Below are 20,408 nucleotides of genomic sequence, written 5' to 3' on the forward strand. Positions count from 1 at the left end.
TGTAATAATCTGATACATTCCCAGGAAATTTCCTTTACAGTCTTTATTTTGTTTAAAGTGCCTGGAACAAAGGGTAATGCTTAGCCCTACCTCCCTTCGTGCCCTTGAAGTCTTTAGGGGCTGCACTGCTGAAAGTCCAGGGAAGAGATGGCAAGGCCTCTTTCAGGGAGGGGTAGTGAATTTGGAACGCTCTCCCCCTCTCAGTATGGTGCCCATCACCATCGTATCTGGATTTCACACCCTGGAATTTTATTTCCACTTTAGCTTGTCTGTCGCGGTGGGAATTTATTTGCAGGTGTGTCCAAGTGCACTATCCCATATCAGCTCTCAAGTCAAGGCAAATAGCTCCTAAGTAGGAATCTTCCCATTACCTCCCCCTCCACCACGAGCAGCGGGTCTCTGGGCAGGGAACCACTTCCTTTCCCTATGTGGGGGTCTCCTCTTTCCACTCTAGGGTGATAATGGACTCCCCATAGCGAATCGTCCTTTTCTCCCCCTCCTCTCCAAATTCCCTCTCGCTGGAGATCCTTTAATCTCTCCCTAGAAGCTGCCAAGTGTTTGTCAAGCTGATTTGCCCCGCCCTCAGGGTAAAAAAGCCCCTCTTTAAATGTAGGGGAACGGACTCCTGTTTAACTTGTCCTGGAAACTGACCTGAACCCTATGCAGCAGGCGCAGATCAGAGTGGCTTTGGGACCGCGAGGGAGCCCGCAGTCTTGCTAAGGAGCAGCTGGAAGCGACCATGTTCTTAGCAGGGTAGTACGCTCCGACTCTCTCCTTCCCTCTGCGCAGACAACTCCTCCGCCCTCCCCGGCCCTGGAGCGGAGAGTGGTAAAGCCCAGCCTAGGACTATCACCCAGCCCCATGAAGTAGCCCTTGTGCGCTACTACCCAGGCATCACCCAGAGCAGCCGCGGGAGGAGGCGCCAGGCAGGCAGCCGGCCGGCCGGCTTCCAGGCATCTCTGTGCGCTCCGAGCTCCTTCCACACCCCCAACTCCGAGCAGGGCGCGAACCGGCTCCCCATCCCCTGTGCTCCTGCCCCGCAGCCCCGGGACCAAGCCATGAAGCAGGCTCTGATGGAAGTCATGAGGATGAACAGGATTTGCAGGATGGTCCTGGTCACTTGCTTCGGATCCTTTATCCTGGTCATCTTCTATTTCCAAAGTATGTTGCATCCAGGTAGGGCACCGTCACTTGCTCTCCTAGTCCGCCGGCTGTGCCAGGCGGGGGGACTCGGGCTGGCGGACGGTGCGCTCCCCGCCGCGGGATTCAGGCTGCAATAATGACTCTCTTTCCTGCAGCCCGGATGGGCGATAGTTTTTATTCTTTTTGTGTCTGAGAGGGAAATGGGGGGGGGGGGGGAGAAGAGTGGTGCTGCTGGGAGAGGGGAGGGGGGGTGGTGAGATGTGGGGAGGGAATTGGTAGCGGATTAGAGAAAAGGGGTGTTTGAAATATTGAGGAGAGATGATTGGGGATTAGGATATTGGGGGAGAGGTGGGGACGGGGGATTAGTAGGGGATTGGGATTTTGGGGGGGTCTGGGGATTAGCAGGGGATTAGGATATTGGGGGAGAGGTGGGGACGGGGGATTAGTAGGGGATTGGGATATTGGGGGGAGAGGTGGGGATTAGTAGGGGATTACAGAAGGGGTGATATTAGGGGATTGAGATATTGGGGGATTATTAGGGAATTAGAGGAGGGACATTATTGAGGATTGAGCTATTGGGTGGACGCTGGTTGTGATGGTGGAGAGATTATTTGGGATTGGAGAGAGAGTGACAGAGGCCTGGGGGGGTGGGGCTGGTCGGTCTGTCTGGGGGATCAACTCGGGTTGTGTACAGCGCCGGGCGCCGATGCTGTGCAATCCGGGTCCAGCGCTGCCTCTCAGCCCGGGAAGGTGAGCTGCAGGCCGGCGGGCTCTCAAATCGCTCTCCCCGCTTCCGATCCATCCTTGCCATGTGGATACAGGGAGTTAAGCAGCTCCGGGTTGCGCTGCCGCAGAAGGGCCGGGATCGTGGTCCCTGCTTCTGCCTTGCCTCGGGGGCTGAGGTGCTACCGGGACTGTTGTTTGGGGGGCCGGGCGCCCCGCTCCCCGCTTCTCCCTAGCCCGCGAGGGTTGGGGCGGCGGCGACGGGGACGAGGTTTTGCTGTTCCCGAGTGTGCTCTGAGGCTGCGAGCCCCGGTCCTGGCTGCTGCTTCCCTGGGGTGAGCCTGTGCTGGGGCTCGGGGCGCTCCGAGATGGGCGCGCCGCCGGCTCTTGCAGCTGGGGCCGGGGCCGGGGCCGGCGCTGGCAGCGCGCCGCTCGCGGGTGGGCCGCGTGCCTGGGGCGCAGCAATTGCTGCCGCTCCTCGCCCCTCGCTTTCTATCCCCGGGGTGCGGCAGCCGCAGCGCTGGGGCGGGGGTTGGGGAAGAAGAGGGGCGGGTGGGAGCGATGCTGCCCCGCTCTGTGGAGCGGCTGGCGGTGACCCCAGGGCCGGGCGTGTAGTCAAGAGTACAGGGGTTGGGTCGCGGGGACCCCCGGGGGCTGCGGCGCCCCCGCGCTGAACTTCCAGCCGCTGCCCTCCGAGCGAGCCGGGGTTTTCCTCTCCAGAGCCTTTCGCTGCGGCATCAACCCCCCTCAAGATGTCCTGCTGGCGCTGAAGCCAGCACGTCCGTGTCTCCCTCCACTCGGAGCTCCGGAAAGGCTCCCCCAGCCTGCCCACATCCCCCGTTCCCCCAGCGACGGGGACCACGTATCAGAACTGGGGGAGCCTGAGAAATAATCGCTGCCCTCGGCCTGCCACCTCCCGTTCCCCCTCTCCGGGTTTTAGGTAAACAGTTTAGTGCTACACTGGTGAAGTAAAACAGGCTTCCCTGTTTAATCCTCGCTCTCCTGTCTACAGTGGAGCGAACAGATGGGAAGATCCTACAGTGGATTACAAAAGTTATAGCATAATGTGCATATGAAAAGCCCTTGAATGTCCCGTGCTGTCAATCGGCCCGATCCTGCTGCTGCTGAAGTCAACTGGAAGTGTTACTAATGTAGCTCGGTGAGCGCAGGATCGGGCTCAGTATTTTATTCATCGGCGCTCTACGGGTTGTTTTGGGTGGAGTCCTTTTCATCTGCCAGGTATCAGAGTAGCAGCCGTGTTAGTCTGTATCTGCTAAAAGAAAAGGAGGACTTCTGGCACCTTAGAGACTAACAAATTTATTTGAGCATAAGCTTGCCTGAGCTACAGCTCACTTGATCGGATGCATTCAGTGGAAAATACAGTGGGGAGATTTATATACACAGAGAGCATGAAACAATGGGTGTTACCATACACACTGTAACCAGAGTGATCAGGTAAGGTGAGCTATTACCAGCAGGAGAGGGGGGGGGAACCTTTTGTAGTGATAATCAAGGTGGGCCATTTCCAGCAGTTGACAAGAATGTCTGAGGAACAGGGGATAAACATGGGGAAATAGTTCTACTTTGTGTAATGACCCATCCACTCCCAGTCTTTATTCAAGCCTACGTTAATTGTATCCGGTTTGCAAATTAATTCCAATTCAGCAGTCTCTCGTTGGAGTCTGTTTCTGAAGTTTTTTTGTTGAAGAATTGCCACTTTTAGGTCTGTAATCGAGTGACCAGAGAGATTGAAGTGTTCTCTGACTGGTTTTTGAATGTTATAATTCTTGACGTCTGATTTGTGTCCATTTATTCTTTTGCGTAGAGACTGTCCAGTTTGGCCAATTGTACATGCCAGAGGGGCATTGCTGGCACATGATGGCATATATTACATTGGTAGATGTGCAGGTGAACGAGCCTCTGATAGAGTGGCTGATGTGATTAGGCCCTATGATGGTGTCCCCTGAATTGCACCAGCCACCACACAACAGAACCACTAACCCAGGAACCTATCCTTGCAACAAAGCCCGTTGCCAACTGTGTCCACATATCTATTCATTATAACATTCAAAAACCAGTCGGAGAACACTTCAATCTCTCTGGTCACTTGATTCCAGACCTAAAAAGTGGCAATTCTTCAACAAAAAAACTTCAAAACCAGACTCCAACGAGAGACTGATGAATTGGAATTAATTTGCAAACTGGATACAATTAACTTAGGCTTGAATAAAGACTGGGAGTGGATGGGTCATTACACAAAGAAACACTATTTCCCCAAGTTTATCGACACCCCCCCCACCCCCCGTTATTCAGAGGTTCTTGTCAACTGCTGGAAATGGCCTACCTTGATTATCACTACAAAAGGTTCCCCCTCCCCTCTTGCTGGTAATAGCTCACCTTACCTGATCACTCTGGTTACAGTGTGTATGGTAACACCCATTGTTTCATGTTCTCTGTGTATATAAATCTCCCCACTGTATTTTCCACTGAATGCATCTGATGAAGTGAGCTGTAGCTCAGGAAAGCTTATGCTCAAATAAATTTGTTTGTCTCTAAGGTGCCACAAGTCCTTCTTTTCTTTCATCTGCCAGTTTCTTTTCTCGATGCAGGGTTTACTGGGGCGACATACATAATCTCTGGCCTATACATCAGTAGAGCCATTGGTTTTCCCTGAGCAAGGACTGCAGAATCTGGTCAATAGCTGCAGAAAAAATTTATGATCCAATTCCATTAAAATGTAGGCAGGTGTTTAATTCTAAACACGCGAATTGTCCCACTGAAATCAATGGAATTAAGCACTATTTGAGGTTACGTACCTGCCTAAATCTCTGAAGGATGGGGGGGGCTTAATATGGGGGGGTCCTTCAAGGAAATAATTAAAGTTCGTTGAACAAATGTATTTTCAAGGAACTGAAAGACGTGGTGCTTGAATTTTGGACTGACAGTGAAAATTCCGCTGTTAGAACATGAAGAGAAATGATTGTGTCCTCCTGAACCCTTTATGTGTAACGTTTTGGTGTTTCTGCGACCATTAAGTAGCCAAACCAATGCTATTGAATGCAAAGAGAGCTGGCAAGGTAGCCTTATAAATGGGGTTTGTACTCCTGTGATTAAAATAGCCGAGTGAAAGTGTTTGCCTTGACATTCTAAAGACTTAAATTAACTTCAGGTCGTGCTCCAGTACAGAAAAAAAGTATTTGAGATTGACTCCAAATTACTCTTCTCACTCCGCAGTGAGAAGAGTATTTTGGAGATTACAGGCTGGAGGAGTGAAATGTTCTGTACGTGGGGCCGGATCCAAAGTCGATGACAGTCGGCGGAAAGGTTTCCAGTGATTTCAGTGGGCTGAGGTTTGGGTCAGGACCTGAAAGAGAAAGTCGTCAGTGCTCTAGATGAGGCTGGAATGTTTGCAGGACAATGGCTTGATTTTATTTAATTTGGTGATAGGGTCCTTGAAACTAATGCACGTCCAAAGTGTTGCAGCTCTGTGTAGTTAAGCGTCTGGTGGAAACCCTCAGTAAAAATGCACCCTTCAGTGAAGTGTAGGAATGTGATGTATGTTGGGGGGCGAGGGGGCTGATCCTGCTCCCGTTGAAGTCGATTGGGAGCTTTGCCACTGATTTCAGTGGAAGCAGGATTGAGCCCTAGGACATTAGTATGGAGTGTGGCTCTGCAGCTGCTCCAGGAACAGACATTTCATTGACTCCAGTGACCATCCTACGTGCAGAGTGACTGGGGCGGGCAGAAGAACAACACTTGCACACACTGAGCTCTGATTTTTTCCCCCCCCTCAGCATGAGAAACGATGGGGAAGCTGAAATTAAAATACTTAGAAGAATCACTGAATCATAGTTCAATGAAAACACATGCGTTCAGCGTCCCCCCCCCCCACCTTTGACATTGCCACTAAACTGAGGTTGGTCAAAATGACCTTCATTAAGGCTCTTGGGGTCACTAAGCATTTTACATTATGAACTGATAAGTATTTTATGATGCAGCTGATCTCGGCTTTTGTGGTGATACCTGGTTCTCCTGAATACCTCCCTACCCAATCATCTTCAACTGCTGGCTTCACAAAACTTGATATTTGCCTGTTGAATGTATTCCATTTCTTTGCCCATCTGGGTTCATACCTGCCAATCTCCCTTAACTAATACAAATTTATTGTATCTCATTTTTTTCCTATCCGCCCAGTGCTCTCCACTCCCACTGACTTCACAGGGAGTGCTCAGCACATAGCAGAATTGGGGCCCCAACTGCCAATCATGTATTGGAAGGCTTCAGAATACACTGTAAAGCCTGTCATTCAAAACAAATGTAATTTTTGCAGTGGTTATATCCAGTGGGCAGTATATTTAGTAGGTTTATTCAAAGGTAATTGGTCACAGATTTATTTTTCCAAGCTTCAAATAAAATATAGTATCAAAACCCGGAATCTGAACTCTATAGGCCAGAGATGAAAATGCTTTCTGGAATGCATTTTTTGAATACCTCCAAAAAGTACCAAATGCATTTTATAGGGACAGTTGTTGAGGATTACTGTTTATATTCTAACTTCTTTTAAAACTACATTTAAGTTGAGATTTCAAAGCAGTACAAAGGATTTAATTTAGAGACTTAATAGAAGAAAGTCATATTGTAGAATCACTGTTGATTGGATAATGTGAACCTGATTGCTGTTTCTTACAGGTTTAGACTGCTGTAACTGAATTAATATCAGTGGAGTTGCACTGATTTACACGAGCAGAAGTGCAATTGGAATCTAACCTTCTGTCTCCAAGGCAGTGGTTTTCAACCTTTTTTTCATTTGTGGACCCCTAAAAATTTTCAAATAGAGGTGCAGACCCCTTTGGAAATCTTCAGCATAGTCTGTGGATTCCCAGGGGTCCACAGACCGCAGGTTGAAAGCCACTGCTCTAAAGTACCTTTATGAGTGCAACTGGTTCTACTTTGTGTGGTATATTTCTGTGATGTAAACTACTCTAGAACTTTCATAGACTTTAAACTAGGACCATATATATTAGGTTCCAAGCCAGGTGTAGAGAAATGAAAGTGTAATGTGCAAAAATCTATTGTTCCAAGAGTTACCATCTATTTGTTACCTTACCTTACCATAATATAACCAGATGTCTATGTTGTGATACAAGTGCATACTAGCCTAGAGTTCTTATATAAACTTGTGATAAGAGTTTTTCAACTCCAGCAAGTTTGGTTTGTTAAGCAAAAGGGCATTGGGTAATTACCCAAATATCACATTCTAGAGATACTGATATGAGGCGAGTTTCAGTGGAGTTGCACCAGGGATGAATTTTGGCTCAAGGAGTCCTCAAAGAGCATGGCTCTGGAGTGTATGTGTGGGGAGTTGGGACTGAAGGTATTAGGAGCTTTCAAAGTCTTGGCATTTTCTCTGTTTCAAGGTTTTTCTTTTTATGCGAAAGTCCGTCTGCCTGAGTTCATGCAACGAGAAGCCAACAGTAAAGTGACATGTCTCTTTGCACCATGGTTCATCTCTCATGTCACTTATTTATTTATTTTATTATTACAGCAGTTGGTATGTTAGGGACCTCACAATTAGGGCTGGTCAAAAATTTTCCACCAAAACATTTTTTTAATGGAAAATTGGGTTCTCAGCTAAATACCATTTTTTCACAAAAAATGTCTTTCCATGGAAATTGTTAGTTTTCATCAAAATCTTCCCAATATCAAAATTTTCTGGGGGTGGGAGAGAAGGAACCCATTATCCCACAAACTCATAATACATATTAAAAGACACATTCCTTATCTTAAGGGGCTTTCAAGGTAATTCTAGATGTGATACAAAAGAGGGAGAAGAGGCTGGGGAAGTATAGGGGTGACAGCAATAATAGTCTCCAATTACTCAGCAAAGGCTAGCATATATCATTTTTCTTTTTTGAGTTTAAATAGAGTTTAAATTTCAGGTCTCAAATACCTCTATTTTCTGGAACCACAAGCCCAAACCCCAGCGGGAAAAATCAGCCCTTAAGCTGTCAAGATAGATACACTGAATTCCATGATGTTTAGTTGTGGAGTTTTTGAATGAGACATTTAAAAATCAAGGTCATGAGACAGATCATTTGCCTAGGATGAGTATGTAAAAGCTACCGCAGTAGCAAGAGCTTTAAAACAACAACAAACAAACCCTAGGTAAGTAGGTTGGTCTCTTTTGTCCATGGAAGAATGCAGTTCATGTCCCCATGTCCATGGGGAACTGGGTGCATTGTACTCATCACTCTCTGCTCTATACGTCTGTCCTCCCTTGGAAGTCAATAGTAAACTGCTCCAAGTTAATACATGGTGACTCAAGGTTTTATTAACTTTGGCACAAAATCCCTCCTTGCTGTGGAACGTGCCCTTTAATGAAGCTTCCCAGGGCAGCTGCTGGCCAGGGAAGCTGAGCAGTACTGATGGCTGGGGAATAGCTGCAGGGGATTGTAGGGCATTGCGGAGGCAAAAATGCAGATGGCCCTGGTTTCTGGAGGATTCCTGACATGTGTGGTTTCTGGGGAGGTTGAACCCACTACCTGTTCCTCTGGGAGGAAACTACAGTCCCTGATGGAATGATCTGATGGAAACTGAGGGGAAATCTGGGAAATTTCCCACTGCCTACATGGATTTTTCTATGTAGCAGAGCCGTCTGCTCTCCTGACTGTTCTGTATGGATATTGAAGATCACAGGGCACTTTTGTAACTGTTTAAGGTTTGAGTGTCCTTCTTCTTAAAAATGTCTCCTTTCTCTATTGTTGTTAAATGAACTATACGCCGGTTGACTTTTGCTCTCCAACCATGAGGTTGCTGCATTTCATTGCAGCTCTGTCTGTGTATTATCTTTTGATCTTAGGGTTTTCTACTGCTGCCCATCACCATAGTATCTGAGCCACCAATTGCCCAGTTATTAATGTCACACTTTACTGTTGGTACTGGTCTCTTGCTTGAACAAGTGCTTGGTCTTTCCTTCTTTAAATTTCAAAATACGGCCCACCCTGTACCACTGATTGACGTAAGACCTTTTTTAAAAAAAATCCCAAACTCACCACTGGTTTCAATGGTGGGTTCTGAGCAGTAGTGCAATATTCCCTCTTTCTTTTCTCCCCTGCTTTTCAAGTGGAATGAGGTCCACGATGGTCTCTAGCAGTGGAAGGGATGGGAATGTGCCACTCTGCAGAGAGACTCAGATTTTGTTCTACTTGGGCTATTTTGTAGTCAGAACAACTGGGGGAGCATGTTTATCTGGCATATTTTAATTAAGAGTCAGATTCTAGTGCAATCACATGGAGTGAAATCCTGTCCCCATTGGAGTCAGTGACAAAACTTCCATTGACTGACTGCAGTGGGGCCAGGATTTCAGACACTGAGTAGCTCCCTGCTCCTTCAGCCATTCCATTGACTTCAGTGGGACAACTTGAAGAATTTAGTACTACACAATGCGAGTAAGCTTGTCAGGCTGACCCTGTGTGTCAAGAACACCTGTAGTCTGGGAATGCACTGACTTGGGCACCTAATTGTCCTTTGTGCCTTTTGAGAATCTCCCTCTTTAATATTAGCCCTCACTTTTTAGAGGGTAACTTTTTCATATGTGTGGCTATGAATATGGCTTTTTGGAAAAAACACTTCCTATTTAACCTCCAAAAAAAAAAAAAAAGTGTCTGTTATTTCTGGAAATGTTGAAACCAAACTTACAGGGTACCACCCATGGCTACTTTCCATTAAATGGTCAGAACAGCTATTACTCCATAATAACTATTTCCAAAAGGTAGATGGTATAAGTTTTAAAAAATTTTAATGGTCTAAAAATGTTAGCTCTCATTAGTACAGACATTTGCAAAACACCTTATAAATATTGTGGAAGTTTGCGCTGACTTTCATAGTATTAATGCTCTGCACTACAGACTTAAACCTGTCAAGATTTGGCTCAAACCTCATTTTTTCCAAGACACAAAAAAATTCCATTCACATTAAACTTTCATTTTTTCTGTAAGAAATAGACATATAAATAGATGTCTAAAACAGAAACGCACAGTGCAGTGTATAAAAACATTTATAGGCTTGGTTAAGTGTAACCAGTGTGTCAACAACTTCATGTCTGTGCTGGGTGGGCATATTTTCTGAATGCTTAAATTGTTTCCATTACTTTTTCGCAGTGACGGAGTGGTTTATCTTGTATGAGACATGTAACTTTAAAAGCAGTTCAGAGAAGTGGAAGAAGCTGGATCCCTGTTGGCTTTCCCAAAGCCTGCACTTCAGTACAGTATTTAATTTGATTTTTATATGTAGCCTGAGATACTGTATCAGATCCCTGTGTATGAGGACGCTTCATTCGTCCTTGTGTGAATGTCATTATAATAGTATCACAATTGCCTTTCTCTGAAGTCTTTTGAGCTAAAACATATGTATTATGTATCAACTCAAAGGTAATCCCGAGACATTTAAATAGAAAGATGGGGTTGGGGATGGAGACACAGCATCTTAAATTTGATAAAGTTTTATTTGTAGATAGTTTACATGGTTTAAGGCAGTTGTTTGGGTTCTTATTTGATTAGCTTAAGCATGAATATTTTTTTATGTATACAGCATAATAGTGTGTATGCAATTTAAGAGCCTTGTCCAGAGCCCATATAAGTAAATAGTCTTTTTATTGACTTCACTGGGTGCTGAATCTGACTCTAAAAAAATATTTTTTTTTAATTAGAATAAAGGTTTGTGGAAATCATCATCCCAGGGTTCAAGGCCAACAGACATTTCTAGGGTGTTAGATTTGATACTTCATTGATTTACAAGGATAAAGTCCATTAGAAAACACATTCCCTGGGGTTTTAGCCCACAAAAGCTTATGCCCAAATACATTTGTTAGTCTCTAAGGTGCCACAAGTACTCGTTTTTTTTTCCTGTTCCTTGTGTAGCTCAGCTGTCCCGTCTCTTTGTGGGTGGAGTGGATTTCATCCTTTATGGTGGCTATTCAGATTACAGCGGTTTGGCTGATTCCCCTTTTCTTCTTATTTGTATTTAGTCAAAGATCAGGGTCTCATTTTCTAGGCACTGTACACACATTGAGTGAAAAAATGCCACAAAGAGCTCACAGTATAAGTCGTAGATGATAAAACAGACAGATGGAAGGCTTCAGACCCCAGTTACTTCTGCACCATTCTTCCACTCCTACCCCTGAAGAGAGCAAGTGTTCTGGGTTCTCTGTTCCCTTTTTTGTGGATATAACCATGGGGGGATATGCTCTGACCCTTTTTATTGTTAGTTGTTTACTTTGGCATCTGAAAGCCAAGGCTTAATGAATACATCAGAACTCCACTGTAGAGTCATTAACATGAGTATTCAGTATGACTTGCTGTATGAACAACTTCAATTCTCTCTCCTCTCCTTCCTCCCCGCTCCCCATTTCCATTGAAGCCAAATCTAAGCTTTCTAGATCAGGGCTCTGTTTTGTAAACTTGTTACAGGATTTAACTTAATGAAAATGGTTATAGTGACTCTCTGGCTAATAAACTGCCTGATTCTACTGATTTATAAATATAACTCACTCTCCACATGCAGTTCCCCTACAGCTGCTGTGCTGCCCTGGGGTACTGTCACCACATCAGTTGCAGTGGGTTTTGGGCCGTTGGATCTATGTAAATGTTCATCCCCTGTCCTCCCCCTCTGTTGGTCTTCTTTGTGGTATTCTGCCCACTCAGCAAAGGCCTGGTATACAGCCCCTTTCTGGGGATATAGGGGTTACACAGGCAGACAGGATAGCTCCAGCTCATTTTCTCTGCACATCCCCTACACTGGTCTTAAATGGGGTACTAATCCCACACTGCCCCAAAGCAGAGCTTGAGTTGGCTGGAAGGCTTTGAGAATGGCCTCCTTACTTTCTAATATACAAATGAACTGCTTGTCTGTGCGAATCAGAGCGGTTCTACTGCGTTAAATAAACAAATGTCCTTACTTTAGATTAACATGCAAAGAATTTTTAATACCTCACTTACTTTTACCCTTTAGCTCTTTTTGCTTGCTGTTTGCACTGCACTCATCTTAGACAATAAAAACAGACGATCAGTTCACTTTTACCTTTTATTAGTTACTTTTGTAGACTGGTTCTTATGTCCCAAACGTGAGGCTGTAATGTTTAGCTTGTAGGCACCAGAAAGGAATATTCATGAATGAATGTATACATTGTTTCCAGTGAACATTTTACAATAGTTTCCTGATGATATTTCTGCTGAGATTAGAACTGGCTGAAAAAATGGTTTGGAGGTTTTTGGTTTTTTGCAAGGAAAAAAATCGTTGAAAACGTTGACCTTTTTTCACTGAAATTTGAAATTTTGATGCCAAAACCTTATCAGAATTGTTAAAAACATCCAGAAATTGTCAGTTCTAGTTAATCTTTTGTAAAAGGTTGGGTTTGTTCGTTTGTTTTTTCCATACAAAATTTATAATTTGGGCTGACGCAGCCCAATCTGCCAACCTTCAAGGCGCACGCTTTTTTAGGAGGATCTCCCGATGAAGCAAATATTGTTCAGGCATGAGGTGTTCAGGGAAAATGGAGTTTATTTTATGCTGGTTTGTTCTTTGGTAAGATCATGTTGTTTTTGGTTGTATTGTATTTTTAAAATAATTGTCACATCTGACTAGACTTGCCATTTTACTAACTGAAAGAAATTTATTCAGCAATGTTCCTTTTAAGCTAAATTTCAACTAGTCCATCTCAACATATGTAGATATTTGAAGATGAGCTGCTCAGAAAAATTAAAGGTGTTATAAATTCTTCCAAGGCAAGAAATGAGAGTGCAGTTTTGTAAATGACATTAGCTTAAGCAAGAAGAGATGGTGTCTTTCAGGGTAGTATGAATGTTGTTTGTGTCACATTATAGACAGTGAAGGATGAATTCGCATCCTTCTGCCGTCAATCAGTGGTGCTGTGTTTTCACACTTGTGTGAAGGAACTGAGCAGCACATAATGGGAGAAATGGAAAGTGTAAACAATATATTTGAGCAGAATTTCTCACTGCTTTGTGAATCCACTGGTATATTTTGTGAGACAGTATCTGTGTCTAAAATGTAGTGTAAAGGGGACTGGACTGTGGCCATGGAAGAACAGACATATGTCCTGATTCTGCTGATGCTTAGGTCTGTTCTTAATTTTCCTCCGATGAGTAGTCCCATTGATTTCAATGGGATATTCATGTGATTGAAGTTAAGTGTGCTTGTGTTTGCAGCACCTTGGCTGGTTCCTCCAGGATGTGAGAGAGGGGCTCAGTCTTTCTCAGCCATGCTGGTTCTGCAAACGAACCACTTCTCCTTTGAACCCTGTGCACAGGCTGGCAATCATTGTCTCGGGCTGAAAGATGCTGTTCTTCGTAATCTTCATATCAAAAGATTGTGCCTTTTTATGTTACTTAGCTGGGCTGTGGGAGACTATCGTTTTAATTGTAGAGTTCATACAAGGAATAAAAGGCTCTGTTGTGGTTTTAATCCATTTCTCAAACACATTGTGTTCAATACAAAGCAGAGAACTATGTTCTTTTACTTTTAAAAAAAAAAAAAAAACTAGCATTTGCCATTCATTTATAAAAGGTCCTATTACTGGTGCTTAAAGTATATGTATTCTAAAACAATGAAAATTGGGATTTTTTTAGAAAGGGTTACTCTTTTTTTTAAGGCTTTTAATTCCCTTAACAGATGGTATTCTTTTGTAGCTGGTAATTCACATACTTCATCTTTGCCAACAAATCTGGATTGTGTAAGGTGGGCAGAAAGCATTTAGTGCTTTTAAAATGACTAACTTGTAGGGATTTGGGGATTATGGAAAGATAGAGGTATAATTAATAAGGTATTTATAATAGGATCCCTCAGATAATATCTACTATAATGCCTTATCTTAAAACAAAGAGCTCTAGGTATTTAAAATCCTTTAAATGCCATTTGCATTATTGTACTCCAATTTTTATTGGTATGCAACTGGGCCAATTTTGTGTCTGTAAACCTAAACGGGATTGCATGTTGTGCACACATACTGTAGTATTAGGAAGCGATTATACACCGCTCTGATAATCCATACTAAAACAACCCTTGCTGGATGTGGGAGAGGAGAATTTTGTATGAGCTAAGGGAGTTTGTGTGTGTGAAATGTTTCAAATATTAAGTATGATAATTAATAAACTTACATGCTTTGGGGTTGTAGGCATGAAAGGGTAAAGCTGGGCCATTTTTAATAGTGCAATCAGTATTGGTTATGCGTGGTTAGCTTTGAAAAATGAATTAGATTTGTGTGTTTCTAGATGAGGATCAAACTATATTTAAGTTAGGAGCTAAAGTCTGAACAGTGGGTTTTTTGGGTAGGGGAGATAGGGCAGGGGGAGGGAAAAGTGGCAGAATATCTCTCAAATGGGTGCACAGATGTGTTACAAAAGCAGTGTTAATATTCACATATGATCTGGTTCTAAGCATTGCCATGTATCACTCCCTTTGACAGATGATTCCTGCAGGGGAGAGAAGTAATATTCCAGGGTATGAACAAAATCTCCATTGCCTGATCAGGGGTAATCATGCAGAACATGCCTGCTGATCTTTATCCTACATGTCCCCTCCGCACCCTTCCAGTCTCTGTTGTGGAGGTACTACAGAGTGGCCCCCCTGAGTCTGGAAGACAGAAATAGATTGGACACATTCTGTCCAGCAATTTGCAGCTATATGGTTTTGATTTATTTTTTTGTCAGACTCCTATGCACAGTTTCACGCAAAAGGGGCCTAAGATTTTAGGGCTGTCATGAAAGGGGTATACTGATGGGAGGGTTGAGTTTGCTAGAGTGGTGACTATTGCCTAGTGAAATCAATTGAAAGACACCCATTGAGTTTTGTGGGCATGGGGTCAAGCCTTTGGGGATGGAATAAATGTTTCCTAAATTATGTATAGGGCAATATCTACTGTAATGGGCAAACTGCAAGACTGGGACACATTCTGTTCTGTTTCACTGGTGTAAATATGGCAAAATTCCAGTGACTTCAGTATATTGATTCTGGACTAAGACCACTATAACTGAGAGCAGAATTTGTCCCTTTGTGTTCTTGCTTCTTCTTCTCTAGTGACTTGTTTAATTTGCTTTCAGCAACATACTTTTTATTAGACCCCTTCTACATTAAAGTGAACCGTGGCTTTTTCCATAGAGGTATGTGTTTTAAAGTACTGAAAGTTGCACTGTCCTCTATTCATTTTGGTGGAGATAACACTGATAGATTAAGAATACATATAAAGTCTGCACACAGGCCATCAATATTATCACAGCCCACTGGTCCTGCCATAAAATTGCACACTCCAGCAGAAAAAGCTATTAATATTTCTGGTATGACAGCAAAAGTTTAATTGCCTTTTAGCAAAAATTACAAAAAAATCTTCCTAGGCTACGATTTCAAAATATTAAAGAGACTGAAATGGTGAATGGTAAGACAGATGTGACTTAATTAAAACAAGGTTTCTGATTTGTCAGTCTGGATCCTGTTTTGGTTTTCAGAATGCATCAGATTTTCTGGTGAGTCTTTCCATACTTATTTCATGCTTTCTAAACATTTTCCGAAAACGTTCCAGAGTGGAGAAGGAAGAATTTTGCAGATGATGCCAAGCGTTAGCAACGGCACTTTTAACAAAACAAAAATATACACAAGGCCATTGTGTCTAAACAAGTTAGTAATGCCCAAAGTGTATGCACTACAGGAGGCTGAAAGTCACTTAGAATGAACTATCTAAAGAATGCCATATAGCCAATGTGGTAGCACATTACTGTGAGAATTCTTTGTACAGCGGAAAATGTGCCCTAGTCCCCTTTTCTGTCTGATTTGGCACCTATGGGAACAGGCAATAATTCTTGCTTGTCCACACTAGCCTGGGTCATTACCAATCACCAGTCTCTGCACTGAGTTTTCTTCTTTCTTTTCTCTGTCACTTTCAGAACCTTTGCATGCCTCCACGTTCACTGGGGCATGGTGTGAAAACAATCTGAAGGTGTCTTGTTAACCCCCCCCTTTCCAGCTACAGAATCTCTTTTAATTAAGATTATTATTTCAACCAATTTTGCTGTTACAAAATGATTTCTCCCCAGTGTATTTCTATGAGGCTGGGAAACGTTGCTACATGTAATACAATGTGTGTATTTATTAGTGACTATTCCAATTCATTCCCTTCTCATAGCCACTTGTTGCATGGCATTGGTCCTAAAACATGCCCATTTTAAGAAGGACGCAACCATTTTAGAAATCCTCACTGATAGTTTTGCTTGAGTCTGAACAACAGAATCTGGCTCTTTAATAATAATTAATAAATAGTCTTTTCATCCATGGATCTCAAACCACTATATAAAGCAGACAAGTACCATCACTCCCTTCTACAGATGGAGAAACTGTGGCACAGAAAGGAAAAAATGACTTACCCAAGGTCACCCAGTAGGCTAGTGGCAGAACTGGGAATAGAACCTGGGGTGAGATTCTGTGCTATGTCTCTATGGGTGGAGTAGGGAGTTCTGGAGTCAAAACTTTCTGTGGGCCAGTGCTGTCTGGAGTCTCCGCAGTGCTGAACGCTGTGCCTCCTCTGCCATGCTGCTTCTGCTAGGGCCTTGTGGGGGGGTCTTTGGAGGGTAGCCTGATGGCTGTCTTCTGCAGTGCCAGGAGAATCTTCCCCTGGCTGGCTTTTAGGACCCTGTTACACTGCTCTGACACAAAGGAGCTGGAGAAGGGATGAGGATCTTGTCTGAGTCTCAATCCAGTGCCCCTTCTACTGGGACAAACTGCTTAAACATATCGTAGAGAAGGGAAACAAACCAACCATTCTAGTTCATAATTTTTCATTGTTTGATATTTACATTTGAGTTTTTGAAAGTCAAATCCACTGCAATCTGTTTTGTATGCATGCTGGCTAATATTAAATATGTTTATTTGGATCAGAAGTAAGCATTACCCTTGAAAAATCAAGACTTTTAGCTCTCTAAATAGTTGGAAGCAGTAGATTTTTAGGTAACAACTTCATGCAGAACAGGAAAAAAAAAAGTGAGTCTTCTAGAAGTCAAGTTCCATGAAAGAAGCTTAGAATTAAGCATCAAAATATCAATCTTTTCAAGGAGGGTACAAATAATACATCTCATTTATGATGGTGCCTTTAATCTCAGGATTTCAAAAGACTTAAAAAGTTACATGTGCATTATTACTGGAGCTGCAGCATGATCTAGTGAATCTGACATGGGCCTGGGAATTAGGAAACCTGGTCTGTAGTCCCAGCTCTGCCAGTGATCAGCTGTGTGACCCAGACCAAGTCATTTCACTTCTGTGTTCTGCTGTTTCCTCTCCATCCTTTATCTGGCTTGTCTATTTAGATTGTAAACTCTTCAGTGTCTTTTGCTATGTGCAGGGCTTGATGAGGAAATGGAAGTGTATTGAGATTAAGGCCTTGTCTATGCTTAAAAGCTCAGCTGGTATAGCTAGACGGGCAAAACCCTCCTAGTGTAAACAGTTATGCCAGAAAAAAGTACTTTTGCCACTCTATCTTATACTGATTTGGCAAGTAGAAGAAACTATGCTGGCAAAAGCACTCTTTGTGTGGCATGACTGCATCTGCACTAGGGCTTTGGCATCAAAGCTATTTCATTAAAAAAAAATAATTGTACCCCTAGACAGTGAAACCATTAAGTGTAGACTTGACCTGAGGAAATTGATCTCATAGTACCACTTTGCTACTGATTCTGTAATACTATGTGTATTACCATGCCAGGCATGATAGATAACTTAACCAGAAATTAAAACATTCCTGATACGGGAAGACAGGTTGCTGTAAAATCCCTGCAGTTTTGCTAGTTCAGCTTTTCTGCAAGTTAAGAGCAAAAGTCTCCTGTCCAGGTTACACTTGCTGATGTCAGACAGGTAATATAAATTAAGTATGTTATGAGTGAAAGATTTGACTGATGCTTTCACAGATTCTTCCATTCTCCCAGCTGTGCCCACCAGATCTGCCTCTCTGGCTTGTTTTAGATGTTGGTGCTTTCTAAGCGGATGTGCTAAGACAAATTATTAACATACCTTGTTGCTAATGCATTTGTTACCAGCTGAAAACAACACAAATTAAATCAGGTATTGTGGAAAACTCTTTCAGTTTACTGGCCTTCAGCAGAAACATAATTATACTTCAGGTAATGCCATTCCAAGATGTGAAATTGATCATTATAATTACAACTAATGAGACAAATGGAGAACATTTTGGCCTCATTCCTGAAAAGGCAGCTGAAAAACTCTCTGCATGTGTGCAGTCCCACTGCATGTGGGGAAAGTTACTCACATGAGCAAGTGTGTGCAGAATTGGGGCCTTTGTTTGTAAAGCAGGATGTGATATTTAGAACAAATGAAGTGCACCAAGTGCTGCCCAAAGAGAAGATGTTTATGAATCCTTATCATACCTCCCTCTGCCCCTGAAATTTAAATATCTAAGCCCTTTCCACTGCCAGATGTACACACTGGGAAACGTGGCTTTATGATGGATACTGAATGATCACCTACTGCAGAGCTGCTCCTGAATCAAAGAACATAAGACCTACCGTACTGAGGAGGACGAGGGTTCCATTTATTCTAATAGCCAGTGTCTGACAGTAGCTAGTACCAGATTTGCCAGCAGAAGGTGCAAGAAACCCTGAAGTTGGGAAGTGGGCAGCTGTGGAAGAACTTGTTAGAAAAGAAGCTTTTTCCTGGCCACACTCCTCCCCTATCAGTTAGCAGTTGGCTTCTTCCCAGAAGCGTGAAGAACTTTGCTCTGAGTGTCTTGAGATGTTGCTGATACTGGATTGCCAGTATATTGTAGTTGCATTTTGTTGCATGATCTATTGATTCAATATTGATTAAATGTTCCCAATTAACACTCTGAAATGTGGTAGGTTCTTGTCCCAAGATCAGGCCCAGTATTATCAGAATTACTGCTTTGGGAGCTCGGTAGGGCACAGCAATGACAACACTCACACTCCGGAAAGACCTTTTGTAACTGTAAAGTTTTTATTACTACAGTGATTAGTCCAATCAGTAAAACAAGTCAGGTGAGATAATGCCGCGTTCTAAGAGTGACCAGCACCATTACACTTTACTCACTCTATCCTTGGGGAGAGCTCTAAGGGTCGAGACGGAGCCTAGTTTGACTCTGGCATGCTGATGAAGAACTCCAATGACTGTACCTGAGACCAGATGTTGTATAGGCCTTGGTGTCCCTCATGCACATGCATGCATAGCTCTTTCCTCCTTTACCATATCTTAACTTCCTCACCCTCATAATGTCAGGGCACCTTTATCCTATAGGTTAGTATGTTAATTAAGTTATATGCATCAATTGAATTACCATGGTTACCTGCAGTTAGTCATCTGCTGATGTTCCCCTCCACAAATATTGTAAATTGGTACAGATTGTGGTCACCTGTCAGCAGTTTTTAACACCTGTGATTATTACAAAATAATAAACAAAGCCTTGTGCCATCTTGTGACTTAAGGTCACTGTTAGTTTACTTATTTATGCTAGCTTTATTCAGCAACTGCTCCTGCTCAGGCTATAAGGTAACTGCTTAAGCTATTCTTATAGGTCTAGGCCTATAGATCTCTTGCATTTCTGCTATCAGTTCCTTGCCCTTTCATCCTTTAATTCCAACTAGGATTATTCCATGGCTACAATTTGAATGGTCAAGATGGACCACTTCATATGTTCAATTATTGCCTAAAAATACATGGAGATTTTTTTAAAATTCCTTGCTGAAAATAGCAGGGTTGTGTCGTGTTTGTCTTCTCTTGTAGCTGTAGGCATTTGTAAGTGCTATATAGTTACATAGCAAACTTGAAAAATGTAGATCTGCCATTCTAAAGTGATGGCATATAGAAACTGTCCTACAGCCACATCAAACACTGTGTATGTGGAAATTAGAGGAGCTGCTTTTGAGCAGATAACTGATGTTTACCCCTCTAGCTTAAGTAGTAGCCTTTTTCATTCTCCATCTGTTCTTGTGCCCCAGGGCAAGTGGGTTTACCATTTTTAGCAACAAACCTTCCCCCCTCCAAAACAAAGGCAACCCCCCCAAAAAACATATTTTTAAATGCAGAGAGTCAGAGGTGGATTCTCCCTTGTTGTCCTCTTTGGGAGGCTCAATAAGCAAGGAGGAGTTTAGTGGAGAAGAGCCTTGCTCAAGGAAGGCAGAAAGTTTTCATCAGCTGTCTTCCTGGTCTACATTTATTTATTTATTTTATTTTTCTGTTTGGAATTCTGTCCCTTCCTCCCTCTCCTATGTTAAACAGTTATCAGCCTGATCCCTCCCTGTAGCTTCTGTAGTTTATTTGTGTGTCCAAGCGATGCAAGAATTCACAGACACTGAAGAGTTATTCACATCATACGGCATATGGTCACGTTCTGCAAGCAAATTATTCTGTATTCTTTTTATGCGTCCGTGGCTAAACTGTGGCTTTAACCACTACCCTCGGGAGGGGCAGGTGTGGAGGTGCACTTTTCACTGCTGCTCCCTGGGGTATTGGGTCTG

At 43.1% G+C, this 20,408-nt stretch overlaps 1 protein-coding gene across 2 annotated transcripts in view; it reads left to right on the forward strand.

Moving 5' to 3' along the window:
• The first annotated feature begins 891 nt into the window (after positions 1-891).
• The window catches only part of CHST11 (carbohydrate sulfotransferase 11), a 233,059-nt gene continuing 213,542 nt past the window's right edge, over positions 892-20,408 (forward strand). The window contains exon 1 of one of the 2 annotated variants that reach the window (XM_074940925.1): positions 892-1,176. In XM_074940925.1, the coding sequence (XP_074797026.1) occupies positions 1,059-1,176 (118 nt within the window). In that variant the 5' untranslated portion in view covers positions 892-1,058. The remainder of the gene's footprint in view (positions 1,177-20,408) is intronic. The other variant, XM_074940934.1, reaches the window with a different exon arrangement.

This window comes from Natator depressus, chromosome 1 (genome assembly GCF_965152275.1).
Source record: "Natator depressus isolate rNatDep1 chromosome 1, rNatDep2.hap1, whole genome shotgun sequence".
Classification (NCBI taxonomy): Eukaryota; Metazoa; Chordata; order Testudines; family Cheloniidae; genus Natator; species Natator depressus.